The 17,141-nt window shown below is 37.2% G+C and overlaps 1 protein-coding gene across 4 annotated transcripts in view; it reads left to right on the top strand.

The window, feature by feature from the left end:
* The window catches only part of TEDC1 (tubulin epsilon and delta complex 1), a 77,882-nt gene that overhangs the window by 14,477 nt on the left and 46,264 nt on the right, over positions 1–17,141 (top strand). For 3 of the 4 annotated variants that reach the window (XM_020974860.2, XM_020974861.2, XM_020974858.2), the window contains one exon: positions 8,647–8,745. The exons of the other annotated variant lie outside the window; for it this stretch is intronic. In XM_020974860.2, the coding sequence (XP_020830519.1) occupies positions 8,647–8,745 (99 nt within the window). The remainder of the gene's footprint in view (positions 1–8,646; positions 8,746–17,141) is intronic. 4 annotated transcript variants of the gene reach the window in all.

Genomic DNA, 17,141 nt, shown 5'->3' with positions numbered 1-17,141 from the left:
CTTATTTTTTTTTTTAATTTATAGAAGCTTATTGTAATCACCTCTAGTCCTGGAGTGTGGGAGATGGTGCCTCTGGCCTCAGGTCCTCCTTCATTTCTCCCTTCAGGCCTGGAACTGAAACCAAGGGTTCTGCCCTCCTGTAAGTGTACACAGCCAGCAGCATCCCAGCACCACTGCTTATGTGCTCTCTGGGCAGGTGCCAGTTTTTTCTCACCCAGGGCTGTGTCTCAGCAGCACAATTGGGCCTGGTGTCCTTTATCAGTAGAGGTTCCCTCAGCCTTTCCCAGTTCAGACTCCTGTCTTCCCACTGTCTGGAAGGTAAAAATTCTTGTGGCTGGGGCAAGGCTACCTCCCAACCCAGCTAGCCCCTGGGCTTGTGTCTTGCTGTTTTATTGGAACTAGCCTGGAGGTGTTTATACTTCATAGAGACCAAACCTCAGTCTTTCGATTTTTCTATGGATCTTGTTATCCCAGGAGGACCACTGTTCTGCCCCAACTCTTGTTTGTTTTTACTGCTTTACATTCTCCCTGAGCCTCTATTTTGTCTTGTTTGTGGGAGAAATCGGGAGAGCTTAGAATTTTTAGATTTGCTCCACCATCTTCCTAGAATCTTCTCTTAGTTCTATTTTTTAAGGAATTGTTTTCTTCAGCCAATTTTTTGTGTTTCCTTTTTCAAACTGTTGACTCTTTTTTCATAATTCCCTTGCATAATTCTAATTTCTTTTCCCAGTTTTTCTTCTACCTCTCTTACTTGATTTTTAAAATCCTTTTTGAAATCTTGCAAGAGGACTTTTTGGGCTTGAGATCAATTCATGTTCCCCTTTGAGGCTTCACATGTAGGCATTTTGACATTGTTGTCTTCTTCTGAGTTTGTGTTTTGATCTTTCCTGTTGCCATAGTAGCTTTCTATGGTCAGGACTGTTTGGTTTTTGTTCATTTTTAAGTCTGTTTCATGACTTTTGAAATTGAACTCCTCTCCTGGGATACAGGGATCACTATCCCAAGCTTCTTGCATTGGGCCGCAGGGACCTGGCTTTCTGCATCACGAACTCTAGGGTGTTAGGGTGGCCTGGCCTAGTTGTGCCTGTTGTGCCCCGGGTTCTGGGGCTGGCAGTTTGCCTGCTGATTTGGGGCTGGAGGCATCATGGCTGGCCTGCTGTGCCACTGGCTGGCCGAGCCAGGACTGCGAGCCTTGGTTACTGATCTATGCTGTGGCTAAGGGCCTCCTGCTGGCTTGCCTGGACACTGCCTGGGCTGTGCTGTGCTCCCCTTTTACCCAAGTGAGACAAACATTTCCAGAAGTCCTTCTAAAAGGAAAATTGTTTCACTCCATCTTTTTGTGGGTTGTGTCACTCAAGATTCTTTTAGAGGCTTGATTTAATGTTGTTTCCTAGGAAAACTGGGAAGAGTGGAGGCAATTTCCTGGCTTCTCTTTGCCATCTTGGCTCTGCTTCATTTTTATCCATAATCATTTTACTATCCTTCTCAGGCTTTTCTAAACCTTTCATTCCTCCTCAAACCTCCCATGACTCCCCTGACCGAAGTCCTTTTAACTGAGAGCCTTGCCTCATATTTCATGTGGAGGCTATTTGCTGAGAGCTCTATCTTCTCCTTTCTTTGTCTCCAAAACTAGTCAATAAGCATTTATTAAGCACTTACTATGTGTCAGGCCTGTGCTAAGTGCTGGGATGCAAAGAAAGGCAAAAGACAGTCTTTGATTCAGGGAGCTCCAAATCTAATGGAGAAGACAACATGAAATAAATATATACAAATAAGCTATATATGCAGGATAAATAGAAAATAATCAACTGATGGAAGGCACTACAATTAAGAGGCTGGGAAAGAGAAGAGGACCCAAGACAGAGCCTTGGATGAAGATCCGGCAAAGGAGACTGAGGAAAAGCAATCAGGCAGGTAGGAGGAAAACCAGAAGAGTATCAGGAAAACCTAGAGTGGAGACAATATCCATGGAGGAGGGTGAATGACAAAATCGAAGGCTCCAGAGAGGTCAGGAAGGAGAAGGATATTAGATTTGGCAATTAAGAAGTCATTGGATTTTCCTAAAGCACAGGTCTGACCATATCACCCCCCTACTCAAGAAACTCTAGTGGCTTCTTATCACCTGCAGGATCAAGTACAAAATCCTTTTGAAGTGCTTCATAATTTGGTCTCTTTCTGTCTTTCCAGTCTTCTTATACCTCACACCTCTACATGGACTTTTCGATTTAGTGATACTGGCCTCCTCGTTGTTCCACAAACAAAACACTCCATCTCTCAGCTCCGGTCATTTTCTCTGGCTGTCTCCCATGCCTGGATTGTTTTCCCTTCTCATCCTTTTCCCTGTTTCCTTCAAGTCCCAGTCCCAAGTCCTTTAATTCTGGAGAAGATAGAAGATAACAGGGTAACATGGTTAGTCCTGTATTTGAAGAAAATCAAATGACCTTTTACCAAAAGAAAACCAATAGGTCTTGCCTGTTAATTGTGAGTGTCCTCCAAGGTTCTGTCCTGGGCCTTTATATCTTTTCCTTCTATACTTTTTCATTTGGTGATCTCATCAGCTCCCATGGATTCATTTATCTGCTCTATGTTGATGATTCTTAGATCTATTTTTATCCAGCCTGATTTCCAGTTTTGAATTTCCAGTTGTTATTGAACATCTTGAATAGGATGTCTAACAGACATCTTAAACTCAATATGTCTAAAACTCAATTCATTAGCTTTTGCCCTAAACCAGGGGTAGGGAATCTGCCCTAAACTCTTCCCGCTTTCTAACTTCTCCATTAAAATTGAAGATACAACCATCTTCCCAGTCCCTTAGGCTTACATTGGAGTTGTTATACTTGATTCCTCCCTGTCTTAGCTCCCATATCCAATCAGTTGCCAAGCTCTCTTTTCTGAGACTGCTACCACCCTGCTTCATGCTGTTTTCACCTCATGCCCAAATTATTGTAATAGCTTGCTGATTGTTCCCTAGTTCAAATAATAACTAGTCCATTCTCCACTGTGTCAAGTTGATCCACTGAAAACACAAGTCTTACTATTTAACCCCTTGTTGATTAAACTCTAATAGCTCCTTACTATGTCCATGATCAAATACAAAGACTTTTAAAGCCTTTCATAAGGCTGGCCCCTGTGTATCTTTCCAGTTTTCTTACACCTTACTCCCTCCCACTTCCCTTTGCAATCAAGAGGCACTGGCCTTCTTGCTGTTTCTCACACAAGACTATCCGTCTCTAGATTCCAGGTATTTTTCATATGCCTAGAACTCTCTCCCTCCTAATCTCCACCTCCTAGTTTCCTTCAGATCTTAGCTAAAGTCACACCTTATGCAAGAAGCCTTTCCCAGGCTTCCTTAACTTTAACTTTAGTTCTTTGTCTCTGAGATTATCTACAGTTTCTCCTAAATATATATAGCTTGTTTGTACATAGTTGTTTTCATGTTGTATTTCCTGTTAACTACAAACTTCTTGAGATCCGAGACTGGTTCTTACTTTCTTTGTATCTCCAGAAATTGGCACAGTGCCTGGCACACTGTAAGGAGGTGTTGACTTGATTTAGGTTGTAATTGTTTAATGTATTGAACTTAAGTCTTTCAAAGTTTTATTTATTTATTTCTTTTGCAACATCGTAATTATTGTCTAAATTGTTTTTGGGATTCTGTTTATTTCACTATCTCAGTTCATGTATGACTTTTCAGGTTTCTTTGAATCCATACCTTTCACTGTTTCTTATGTCTTAATATTTTTCTATTATATTCATATACCATAATGCAGCTACCACCCAGTAGATAGGTACCTCCTTAGTTTCCAGTTCTTTGCAAAACAAAAAAGGCTTTCTTAAGTATCTTTGTACATAAGGTCCATTCCTTCTTTCTTTGGTCTCTTTGGGGCATATGCCTAGTAGTAGACGTTGCTGGGTCTAAGGGTATATATACATAGTTTAGTGACTTTGGGTATAGTTCAAAATTACTTTTCAGAATGGTTGGACCAACTCACAGCCCAATCAGTAGAGCATTAGTGTACCTGCCCTCCCATACCCCTCTGACAATTGTTTTTTTTTTCCCCGTATTTGCTAATCTTATGCATGTGAAGTAGAATACTGGAATTGTTTTAATTTGCATTTCCCTTATTAACAATTTGAAACATTTTTTTTTTGCTTTTTGGTGAGGCAACCGGGGATAAGTGACTTGCCCAAGGTCACACAGCTAGTAAGTATGAAGTGTCTGAGGACGGATTTTGAACTCTATCTACTGTGCCACATAGCTGCCCCCTTGAAAACATTTTTTCGTATGATTTTTTATACCTTGGATTTCTTTCCATATGAACTGTCTTCAAATTGTTTGATCTTTTATCTACTGGGAAATGACTGTCACTCTTATCAACTTGAATCAGTGCCTCATATGTCTTAGACTTTAGACTTTTATCAGAGAAGTTTGCCAAAGACTTTTTTCCCCAGTTAACTTAGTCTCCCTTCTAAGTCTAACTTCATTGATTTTGTATGTTCAGAAAATTTTTAATTTTATGTAATCAAAAGTGTCTGTTTTTATCTCCCATAATCCTTTCTATCTCTTGCTTGGTTAAGAACTTTTACCTTATCCATAGATGTGAAAGGAATATCCCTTTTCTGCTCCTCTACTGGTACACTGATGCTCTAGGCACTGTGCTAATCTTTGGGGATACAAAAAGAGGCAAAAGGCAGTCCTTGCCCTCAAGGAATTTACAATATAATAGAGGAGAAAACATGCAAACAAATATATATCAAGCAAGCTATATACAAGATAAATAGGAAATAATTAACAGAAGAAAGGTATTAGAATTAAGAAGGGTTGGGGAAGGCTTCCAGTGGAAGGTTGGATTTTAGTTGGGACTTACAGGAAGTCAGGGAGGTCAGTAGTGATAGTGGAGTAGGGAGAGAGTTTCAGGCGTGGGGGACAGTCAGAGAGAATAGAGTGTCTTGTTGGTGGAATAGCCAGGAGCCAGGGTCACTAGATTGAAGAGTATGTGGCAGGGAGTTAGGTTTAAGAAGACTGGAAAGGTAGGACTGAGCTAGGTTATGAAGGGTTTTGAATGACCAACAAAGCATTTTGTATTTGACCCTGGAGACAATAGGAAGCCGCTGGAGTTTATTGAATAGAGGTGTGACATGATTAGACTTACGTTTTAGGGAAATCACTTTAGTGGCTGAATGGAGGATGGATTGGAGTAGGCAGAAACTTGAGGTAGGCAGACCCACCAGCAGGCTATTTCAGTTACCGAGGGACAAGGCGATGAGGGCCTGCAATAGAGTGGTGACAGTGTCGGAGAGGAGAAGAGGGTATTTTGGAGTGATGTTGTCAAGGTGAAATCCATAAGCTTTGGCAATAGCTTAAGAGGTAATTGAAGAATCCAAGATGACTCCTAGGTTGCAAGCCTGAGGGACTGGCAGTGTACTGTTGCCCTCTACAATAATAGGGAAGGTAGGAGGTAGGAAGGGTTTAGGGGGAAAGATAATGAGTTCTGTTTTGGACATAGTGAGGTTAAGAGATGTTTGAGATGTCTAAATGACATTTGGATATATAAGACTGAAGGTTAGGAGAGAGATTGGGGCTAGATAGATTTGTGAATCATCAACATGGAGATGGTAATTAAATTCATGGGATCTTATGAGATCACCAAATGAAGTGGTGTAAAGGGAGAAGAGAAGAGAAGAGAGTCCATCTCTAATTTGTTTAGGATGAGGCCTTTTTTTCCCCCTAAGTCTTCTCCAAATAGTGTGAAATATTGATCTAAACCTAATTTCTACCAGACCATTTTCCATTTTTCGTAGGAGTTTTTGTTAAATAGTGAGTCTTTATCCCAGTAGTTGGAGTCCTTGGGTTTCTTAAGACTGTACTATGATGTTCAGTTACTTATGGGTCTTCAGTGCCTGATCTATTCTACTGATTAACTTTGCATTTCTTTAACTAGTAACAAATAATTTTCACAATTTTTGCTCTGTAGTATAGTGTGAGATTTGATACAGCTAGGCCTTTTTACAGCAGGGTTATTTTTTATGTTTCCTGAGATTTTTGAGTTTTTTGTTACCCTGGGTGTATTTTGTTATTACTTCCAATATTATAAACTAACTCAGTAGTTGTTTGGTATTGCACTGAATCTCCAAATTAACTTAGGTATTACTCGTAATTTTTATTAGATTATCATGGTCCAGCAATGAGTAATTAATGTTTCTCAAATTATTCAAGTTTGTCTTTATTTCTCTGAGTGTTTTGTAGTTGTATGCATACCAGATCCTCTTTGTGTCTTATTAGGTGGACTTACACATTCTTTAGTTAGTTATTTGGGGTGGAATTTCTTTTTTTGTGTCTTTTCTTCCTGGGTTTTATGGGTAATATATCAGAAGGCTGATTATTTTATTTTTGTGAGTTTATTTTATGTCCTGCTACTTTGCTGAGAGTAGGGATTTTTCTTGTTTGTATCCCCAGTGCCTAGCACAGTATCTGCATAGTTCATTAGGCTCAAATTTGCAGGGTTAATTAAGTCGGGCTGCATCTTGAGCTTCTTTGCTCTTTAGAACACATTATTCTATTTCTTCCTCCTTTTTCTGTATATACAGAATAGTTTTGTGTTATTTGAATGAACATTTCTTTATATTTGAAGGTTTCTCTTTGTAAAATTTGTTGTTTTTCAGTGGAATTATTTAATTTAACCATTCTTGTCTTGGTGTTTGCAGCATATTTTTTTTTAAGGTGGGCAGTGGATTCTTTTGATTAGAACTTTGTTTTCTGTGTTCAGAAGTTTTGAGCAGTTTTCTTGTATTATTATTTGATGGTGTTCAGGTTTTTTTGAGTTGTTGTGTTCTTGTGGGAGCCCAGTAATCGTTAAGTTTTCTCTACACATCCAGTCTTTGAGGTCAGTATATTTTACTTTTATGCAGATCACATTTTCTTCATGTTTTTGCTTTTTGCTTCTCTTCTTCCAGATTGTTCTTTACATCTGTGTCTTTGCATTGCCAATCACTTATTTTCTCTTTTGTTGCCACTGTGGATTCAGATTTTTCTATTGTGCCAATTATTTCTGTTGTGTGGGCCTTAAATTCTGAATCGCAGTTCTTATTCTCTTTTAAGCTATTCTGGAACATCCTGTTGTGGTTCCATGCCCCCAGGGTCTTTAATTGCATTTTCTTCCTCCTGAGATCTTGTCAATTTCATCATCCCCCCCCCCATGCCTCTTATCACTTTTTTGACTCCTTTTTTGAATTGGTTTCTCTGGAGATCAGACCTGAAAGCTTTCTCAGCTTCCTCCCACATTGGGCAGCAATTCATGGTTCACCACTAACCTAGGTCTGTCCTTTAAGTGATTTCTTTATGGACAGAACTGGCTCCAAGTGGATGTTTGCTTTTTTTTCCCTAAGGTTTTCATCAAGTACCACATGGCTACATGGGTATCTTGGCCCAGGCTCCTTAGTTCTTCAGTTGTTTACTGTACTATAAGAATGATTAATATAGAGAAGCATGAGAAGACATATGACCTGATTCAAATTGAAGGAAGCAGGACTCAGAAAAACAGTATACTGGATACAGTGACTACAGTGTAAATGTAAAAAACAACAATAAAATGATCAAAATTGAATGCTCTGCCTGAGCCTTGTTGAAACAGTGCTACTGTGCGAAGAGGGAATGTAAAATTGAGTTTTCTTGTATGCCTGCAGGTCTGCTTTTGTGGCCCTGCTGCTGGAGTGTGGTAGACAGTGCTGAAAGAGGATGCTATGTGAACATATTTGAGGCTACTTGGACTTCTGTGCTGATAGTTCTTTGGGTTCTTCGTGTCCTAGACTGTGGAAAGAGCTGAAATTGCTTTATCTCTTGCACATAGTTACTCTTTTGGATATGTTTGAGAGGTTGTGAGGTTCAGAAAAATTGTTTGGTCTTCCATCTTCTTGGTCACATGACCTGGCAGTCCTACTTCTTTGAATCTGAATTTTTCTCACTGAGCTTCGTCTTCTAGTACTGCCATCTTTACTTATAAAGTTTTGAATTTGAGTTGTCATTGATCTTTTTTTCTGTGTTTTCTGCTGATTGGCATCCCAGCTTCCAAGTTTTATTTTCCCATTGATTCTTTGCTTTTAATATTTTCTTCCACTTTTCTCATGCTCTTGATTTTTATCTCTTTGTCTTGATCCATTTTTACTCATAGATAGATCTCTCACCAAAAATATCCGATCTTTCTTTATAGACCTGAGATCTTCCTTCATTTCCTTTAAGGTGATGTTTTTATTCAGTCTGACATGGCTTTTGCTAGGTTTCATTTCCTGCATTGTTGTTGAAAAATTAATTTGTTACTTTTCCCTTCTTGTGCCTTCTCTTTGGTATGTTTTAATAATACATATTTGTTTATAGTAATAGAAACTTTTTTTTCTTATTTCCCTTTTCCTTTTTTTGTGAGATCATTCTTTTAGAGTATTTTGTTGTGTGTACTCTCTCTGTCTCTTTCTCTCTCCCCTCTCTTCTTTCTTCCTTTCCTTCTCTCTCTGGGTGTTCCGGTTTCTATTTTTTTGGGGGGAGCATTAGATGGCTGGGCTCTTTCATGATCTTTTTCTCTACCATCTTGTTGGAAATTACCAATGTTATTTTTTGCTTATTTTTTTAAAATTAATTTTTATGTGTTTCAGATTCATTTGTACACAAGAGGCTGTCATCCTGACCCAAGCATTGGCCATCTCTCTGTCCCTGAAATAGAACTCCTCAGGTTTCCAGAAAGTAGCAAGCAAGTAAGACTGGTGATGGCATGTGCAGGGATTTCTTGGACCCAGGAAAATTGTTATTAAAAAAATTTTTTTTGTTGCTATATTTTGTGTCACTTACATTTCCCAATGTAGCTCTCCCTTCTTGGAGAACCAACTCCCATATAAAAAATAAAAAAAAAGTGAGGGAAAAAGAAAAACCTGGAAAGACTTATATGAACTGATGCTGAGTGAAATGAGCAGAACCAGGAGAACATTGTATATAATAACAGCCACACTGTTCGATGACTGACTTTGATAGACTTGGCTCTTCTCAGCAATGCAAGGATCTAAGATAACTCCAAAAGACTCAGAGTGGACAATGCTATCCACATCCAGAGAAAGAACTATGGAGTCTGAATGCAAATGGAAGCATGCCATTTGCTTTCCTTTTCTTTTGTTGTTTTACTTTATTGCTTCATTTTCGTGCTTCCTCTTGTTAGCTCTAATTGTTCTTTACATTATGACTAATGGGAAAATATGCTTAATATGAATGTATAAGTAGAGCCTATATCAGATTGCACACCATCTTGCAGGGGGAGGATAGGAAGGGGGAGAAAATTTAAAACTCAAAATCTTATGGAAGTGAATATTGAAAACTAAAATTAAAATTAAAAAAAAACTAACTACCATATTGAAAATGTCTAACATTATAAATGTTGTTCCACATTTTTAGTCCTCTACCTATACTAAGAAGTTGGAGGAGAGACCTTATATTTCTTTTCTGGGGCCAAGCTTGGTTATTATAATTTCAGAGCATTCAATTCTGATTGTTTTTTGTTGTTTTTTTACATTTACATTCTAATCATTGTGTTATACTCTTTTCCTGGGTTCTACTTACTTCAGTTTAAATCAGGTCACATAAATCTTCTCAAGCTTCTCTATATTAATCAGTTCTTATAGCACAGTAATATTCCTTAACTCTTCATTTACCACAATTTCCAATGGCTCAATTATCTTCAGAATCAAATATAAAATCCTTTTTGGCATTGAAAGCCTTTCACTATTTGGCCTTCTTTTTTTTTCTTTTTCTTTTTTTCTTTTTGGTGAGGCAGTCAGGGTTTAGTGACTTGCCACACAGCTAGTTAAATGTCAGGTGTCTGAGGCCAGATTTGAACTCAGGTCCTCCCGACTCCAAGGCTGAGCTCTATGCACTGTGACACCTAGCTGCCCCAATTTGGCCTCCTTTTTACCTTTCCAGTTTTCTTATATTCTATTCCCTGCCATAGTACTCTGTATTCCAATGACACTGGCCTCCTTGTAGTTCCTCACAGAAGATTTTCTGTCTCTAGGCTTGGAGCATTTTTTCTGGCTATTTCCCATTTTTGGAATATTCTCCCTCCTAATCTTTGCTTCCTGCCTTTCCTAGATTCCTTTAATTCCTAGCTAAAATCCCACCTTCTATAAGAAACCTTTCCTTATACCCCACAAGGCTAATGTCTTCCCTCTGTTGAACATCTCTAATTTATCCTGTCTATATCTTGTTTGTGTGTAGTTGTTTTCATTGTCTCCCTCATTAGAAGATGAACTCTGTAAAAGCAGGGACTGGCTTGTGTTTTCCTTTTTATCCCCCAGTACTTATCACAGTGCCTGCCACATAGTAGGTGACTGACAATTTGCTTAGCCATATCCTAGTCAATATTTACTTTATTTCCAGTTCTTTGCTACTGCATAAAAATATTGCTATAAAAATTTTAGTACACATGGGGCCTTTCTTTTTTATTTATCTCTTTGGGTATAAGCCTAATAGAGGGATTTCTGAGATGAATGAGTATAGATACTTTTAGTCACTTTCTTCCATAATTCCAAAGTTTCTAAGAAAGGTTGTACAAATTCATATTTCTGTCAGTGGTATTAAAGTACCCCTGTTTCTACATTTCCTCCAACATTGACTAGTCCTCTTTATTTCCATCTTTGTCACTATGCTGGGTATGAAAGGAAACTTGAAGATTTTTTGATTTACGTTTCTCTTATAGGTTAAGTATTCTTTCATATGATTGCTAATAATTTTCAGTTCTTCTTTTGGGAACTATTTATTCCTATCCTTTGATAATATATCTATTGGGAAATGGCTTTTGGTTTTATATATTTATGTTAGTTACATATAAATCTCGGTATCTAGAGACATTTGATAAAAAGATTTTTCTTTCACCTTACTGTTTCCCATTTTCTAGTTGCATTAATTTTGTTCATGTAAAGGCTTTCAATTTCATGTAATAGAAATTATCTTTTTTTAACTTTTGTAGTCACTTTTATCTCTTCTGATTAAGAATTTCTTAACTATAGCTGTATCTAATCTAGTTCTTTTGCGAAAATTTTTATCAGGTGATTTCAGGTCACAGATCCATTTTGATTTATTTTGACATAGTGTGAGATATTGGTTTAAACATAATTTCTTCCAGACTGCTTTCCAGTTTCCCCAGAAATTCTTGTTACATAGAGAGTTCTTTCCTAGGTAATGTATTTTTTCAGGTTTATTAAACACCAAGCAATTTAGTTTTTTAAAAAAAGTTTTGAGGGTAACTACTTTTTAACACAATTTGAGATTTAGAAGTGCGTTTCCCCCTTTATTTCTACTTGTTTTCATTATCTTTTTTGATATTCTGTACCTTTTGTTATATTTTTTTAGGTCTGAATCCACCTTGCTAGTTTGGTATAGTACTAGATCTGTAAATTAATTTTATAGCCATTTGTGTTTTAATTTTTGTTATGGTCCAGCCATGCAATTTAATAAACCCCTAGTTATTTAAGTTGTTTTTTATTTCTTTAAGGAGTATCTTGTAGTTGTAGCTATATAGGTGTTCTTTTATCGCAGATTTTATAAATTTTATTTTATTATTTTATTAAATTTATTTTATTATTTTGACTGGACTTCTCTTTTATTTCCTTCCCTATTTTGTTATTGCTGTACAGAAGTACTGTTGATTTTTGTGGGTTTATTTTGTTAGCTGTAACTTTCCTGAATGTATTAATTATTTGAATTTGTTTCTTTTGCTTATTCCTGAGGATTTTCTAGGTAAATCATCATGTTCAAATAATATAATTTTTTTCTTCTTTGCCCATCTTAGTGGCTTTAACTTTTTTCTCTTGTTTTATTGCTATAATGGTTAATGACCCTCTTGTTAGAGTATATATGGATTTGTCCTACCTATTGGATTATATAGAATATGGGCAATATGCCCTTTCTGGTTATATTAAAATCTGAGAAGACTTGGTGAGCCTACTTTTGGGCATGTGTAATGAAAAGGGCCTTTTTTTTTGCTACCTCACAGCAGGTGTAGCTATTCTCTGATTGTTTAACAGTCAGCAAATATTTCTTAAGCAACTGCCATGCACCAGGCATTGTGCCTAGTGCAGGGGATTAAAAAAAAAAAAGCAAAACACAATCCCTGTCCTCAAGGAGTTTACAGTCTAATTCGAGAAACAACATGTAAACAAATGTATGCAAAATAAGCTAATAGGAAACAATTAATAGAAGGAAGGCACTAGAATTAAGAGCAATTGGGGAAGCCTTCCAGGAAATATGGGGTTTTAGTTGGGATTTAAAGGAAGCCAGGCAGTCAGTAGTTGGAGTGAATGAGGGAGAGCATTTCAGTCACGTAGGGGACAGCCAGAGAAAATACCCAGAGCCAAGAGATGGAGTATTTTGTTTCTGGAGCAGCCTTGCTGCTCTGTTGCTATGGAAACAAGGCCTCTCTGATATCTGGCCCTATGGGAGGGATCTTGCTCTTGGCTAGCTCCAGGGGCAGAGCTTTACTAATGGTCAGCAATGGCAGGGTGAAGCCTTACTTATGGCTTGTCTTGGGAGTAGGGCCTTGCTGTGCAGCAGACTATTTGCTTGCCTGGGGTTGGGGAGGAGGTGCTGGCTCGCTGGAGAGCAAGGCCACTGGGGATTGCCAAGGGCTTTGGGCTTTGCTGCATGCCCTTTGTTGTGAGGCTGGCTCTTGCTACTCTCAGACCTTGCTGCCCTTCTCACTCCAGTGAGACAGACCTTTCCTGCTGTGCTGGTGAGCTGCTTCCCCACTTCTCTATCAGCTCTGCAACAGTTTTCAAGTTGTTTGGAGGTGAATTTGTTGGGGGGCTCAAGGGTTTCCTTCCTTACTCTGCCATCTTGGCACCAAAAATCTCTTCTCACTCCACCCTTTTTATTTTTAATACTGGTAATTTGGTTTTCTTTTTTCTTTCTTTTTAAAAATCAAATTAACCAATGTTTTACCTATTTTATTTTATTTTTTTTAAAAATAAAACTAGCTTCTACTTTTATTTATTAGTTCAGTGGTTTTCTTACTTTGAATCTTATTAATTTTTCCTTTGATTTTTAGGATTTCCAGTTTGGTGTTTAATTGAAGATTTTAAATTTGTTCTTTTTCTAGCTTTTTTAGTTGCGTGCCCAGTTCATTGATCTGCTCTTTCTCTATTTTATTCATGTAAGCATTTAGAGATATAAAATTTCCCCTAAGTACTGCTTTGGCTGCATCCCATAAATTTTGGTCTGTGTTCTCATTGTTGTCATTGTTTTTGATGAAATTATTGATTATTTCTATGATTTGTTCTTTGACCTATCATTCTTTGGGGTTAGACTATTTAGTTTCCAATCAATTTTTAATCTGTCTTTCCCCTGCCCTTTGTTAAATGTAATTTTTATTGTATCATGATCTGAAAAGAATGCATTAAATATTGTAGGGGTGGGGAACTTGTGGTCTCAAGGTCACATGTGGCCCTCTAGGTCCTCTAGTGTGGCCCTTTGACTGAATCCAAACTTCACAGAACCAATCCTTTGCTGTGGTTTTTTTTTTTTGTGGTTGGTTTTTGTGTAGGTGCCATGTACTGCTGAGAAAAAGGTATATTCTTTTCTATCCCCATTAAGTTTTCTCCAGAGATCTATCATATCTAACTTTTCTAAAATTTTATTCACCTGCTTAACTTCTTTCTTGTTTATTTTTCGGTTAAATTTATCTAGTTCTGTAGAGGGGAATGTTGAGGTCCCCCATTAGTATAGTTTTACTATCTGTTTTCTCCTGTAAGTCATTCAGTTTCTCTTTTAAAAATTTAGATGTTATACCATTTGATGCATATGTGTTTGATATTGATACTACTTCATTGTCTATGGTATATTGATACTTCTTCATTGTCCATGGTACCTTTTAGGAAGATGTAGTTTCCCTCCTTGTTCCTTTTAATTAGATCTGTTTTTGCTTTTGTTTTTTCTGAGATCATGATTGCTGCCCCTACTTTTTTTTTTTTAACTTCAGCTAAAGCATAATAGATTCTGCTCTGGCCTTTTACGTTTACTCTTGTGTGTGTTTCTCTGCTTCAAATGTGTTTCTTATAAACAACGTATTATAGGATTCTGGTTTTTAATCCACTCTATCCATTTTCATTTTATGGGTGAGTTCGTTCCATTCACATTCACAGTTATGACTTTTTTCCCTCTCTCCTTTCATCATGTGTCTCCTCATCAGTGTTTTGCTTCTGACCACAGCCATGATTATAAGATGAGAAGAATTATTTAAGATTATAGATTTTAAAAAATTTTATTTTTAATTTATGGGATAAAACAAGCATTTCAATAATATAGTACAATAAAAAAGATGATTGTACATGAAACTGCAAGTCTGCTGTGCACAACTAGCTATTCCTTTCAAATATATAACAAAATTATCATGTAAATTTCTTTTTTTTCTCCCCCCCCAAGCCATGGCCTAGTGATATCTGCTATTAGATACAAATAGGTATATATATGTACAATTATTCTGTGTATGTTTCTGTTTATCAGTTCTTTCTCTAGATACAGATAGCATCTTTCTTAATATGTCTTTTATAGTTAATTTGCATATTTATCATAGACAAAATAACAATATTGCTGTTACAGTGTTCTCCTGTTCTGTTCATTTTGCTCTTGATTATTTCATGCAAGTCTTTCCATGGTTTCCAAAAATCATTGAGCTCATTTTTTCCTTATAGCACAGTAGTAATAATTAATATAATTTCTTATAGCCATAACTCCTCAATATTTGAATTGTTTCTTTTTGGCTACTTGCAATATTTTCTCGTTAACCAGAATTTGGCTATGCTATTCCTGAGAGTTTTCATTTTGGGATCTCTTTCAGGAGCAATCAGTGGGTTCTTTCAATTACTATTTTACCCACTGGTTCTGGGATATCAGGGCATTTTTTCTTGATCATTTCTTGAAAGATGCCATCCAAATTCTGTTTTTGTTCATGATTTTCAAGTGGTCCAATAATTCTTAAATTATCTCTCTTGGATTTATTTTTCCAGTCATTTGTTTTTCCTCTGGTGTTTTATGTTTTCTTTTTTTTTTTGTTCTTTTTATTTTGATAGATTGAGTCTTGATGTCTCCTCGCTTTCACTTTCCCAATTCTAATTTTTAATGAGTTATTGTCTTCAGTTAGCTTTTTTCTCCTTTTCCATTTGGCTAATTGTGCTTTTTCAAGGAGTTGTTTTCTTCAGTGGATTTTTCTACCTCCTTTTTCATTTGGCCAATTCTGTTTTTTAATGAGTTTTCTTCATTGAATTTTTGTGCATCTTTTCCCATTTTTGTGTTGCTTTTATGAAGCTATTCACTCTTTTTTATGATTCTCTTGTAGAACTCTCATTTCTTTTCCCAATTCTTCTTTCTCTCTTATTTGATTTTTAAAATGCTTTGTGAGTTCTTCCAGGAGTACTTTCGGTTCTTGAGGCCAATTCATATTTCTCTTTGAGGTTTCATATGTAGGCATTTTGACATTATTGTCCTCTTCTGAGTTTGTGTTTTGATCTTCCCTGTCTTCATAGTAGCTTTCTATGGTGAGGACTTTTTTTTGCTCATTTCTCTGTCTGTTTCATGACTTTTAAAGCTGAGTTGTGTTCCTCGGGTATAGAGGGCACTGTCTGAAGCTTCTTGCACTGGGGCCAGGTGCCTGGCCACTGGTTTGCTGTATGGGGGCCTCTTGGGCTGGTGGCTCACTGGATCCTCTAATGCTTGTGGGGATGGGTTGTGCCTATTGCAGCAGTGGCACTGGGGCGGGTGGCTCTCTTGCTTTGTTGGGGCATCTGGGCCTGTCAGGCCTGGCCTCTGGCCTGCTACACCACGGCTGAAGACCTCACAGTTGCTTGCTGTGCCACTAGCCTGCTGAGCCAGGGCTTCAGGACCTTGGGTTATTGTGCTAGGGCTAAGGTCCTCCCAAGTGAGACAGTTGTTCTAAGTTGTCTTGGACTGGAAAATTGTTTCACCTTATCCTTTTGTGGGTTCTGTTACTCCACAATTCATTTTGAGGTATGATTTAAAGTTGTTTCAAGGGGAATGGGAGAAAAGTTAGGCAACTTCCTGCCATATCTCCACCATCTTTGCTCATCAAACTAAGCCCCCATCTGGTGGCGGTCAGAGTCTCTCAGTGCATCTGTTCTTCTGCTTTTACTTTTTTCTGTTTGTTTTTTAGTTTAGTTTGTGTGTGTATGTGTATGTGTGTGTGTGTGTGTGTGTGTGTGTGTGTGTGTGTGTATGTGTGTGTGTGTGAGAGAGAGAGAGTGAGAGAGCGAGAGTAAGCTCATAGTACTGTACCTTAAAGTTAACATAGGTGTCTTTTTGTAATAAGCATTTTTTCAGAATTCTTTACATAAAGTCAAATTTGCATAATACAAATTTATATAAAATGAGAACCCTGCGTGTGTATAAAATACTATATTAATTGTTTAAATAATTGTTTAAATTAAATAATTGTTTAAATATCTTGATACCCAACCCTTATCAGAGAAATTTGATACAAAGATTTTTTTTTCCTGTTTGACTATTTCCTTTCTTAGGTTTATTGACTTTATCTGTGCAAAAGCTTTTCGGTTTCATGTAATCAAAATTATCTAGTTTATCTTTTATAATTACTTATATATCTTATATCTTATACCTCTATATCCATGCTTATATCTTTTACCCATAGCTGTGAGAGGTATATGATCTGCTTCTATTCAAATTTTTTTATAGGATGATCTTTAATATTAAGGTCATGCATCTGTTTGGAATGCGTTCTAGAATATGGTGTAAGGTGTTGGTCTAAGCCTAACCCTAAATGCTTTCCAATTTTCCCAGTTGTTTTTGTTAGATAAGGAGTTTTTTCCTAGGTAATTTGTTTTCTACTTTCTCAAACATTGGATTATTTGAGTTAATTGTTTTTAATTCTCCCTTGTCTAGTCTGTTCCATTGATCTGTAGTTTTATATTTTTAACCAATACTAGGTGGTTTTATTGACTACTGCTTTATGATATAGTTTGAGTTCTGAACGTGCTAATCCTCCTTCATCCCTATTTCTTTTCAACATTTCTTTCCCCAGTAGAGCACCCCCTCCCCTCCAGCAGGAGCACTCCTTGCTGGATTACATCGTAAGTGTCCT

The sequence above is a fragment of the Phascolarctos cinereus genome, unplaced genomic scaffold, assembly GCF_003287225.1.
Source record: "Phascolarctos cinereus isolate Bilbo 61053 unplaced genomic scaffold, phaCin_HiC Scaffold_3;HRSCAF=262, whole genome shotgun sequence".
Classification (NCBI taxonomy): Eukaryota; Metazoa; Chordata; class Mammalia; order Diprotodontia; family Phascolarctidae; genus Phascolarctos; species Phascolarctos cinereus.
The sequence above is the reverse complement of the archived record's forward strand: the minus strand, read 5'-3'. Positions and strand labels throughout refer to the sequence as shown.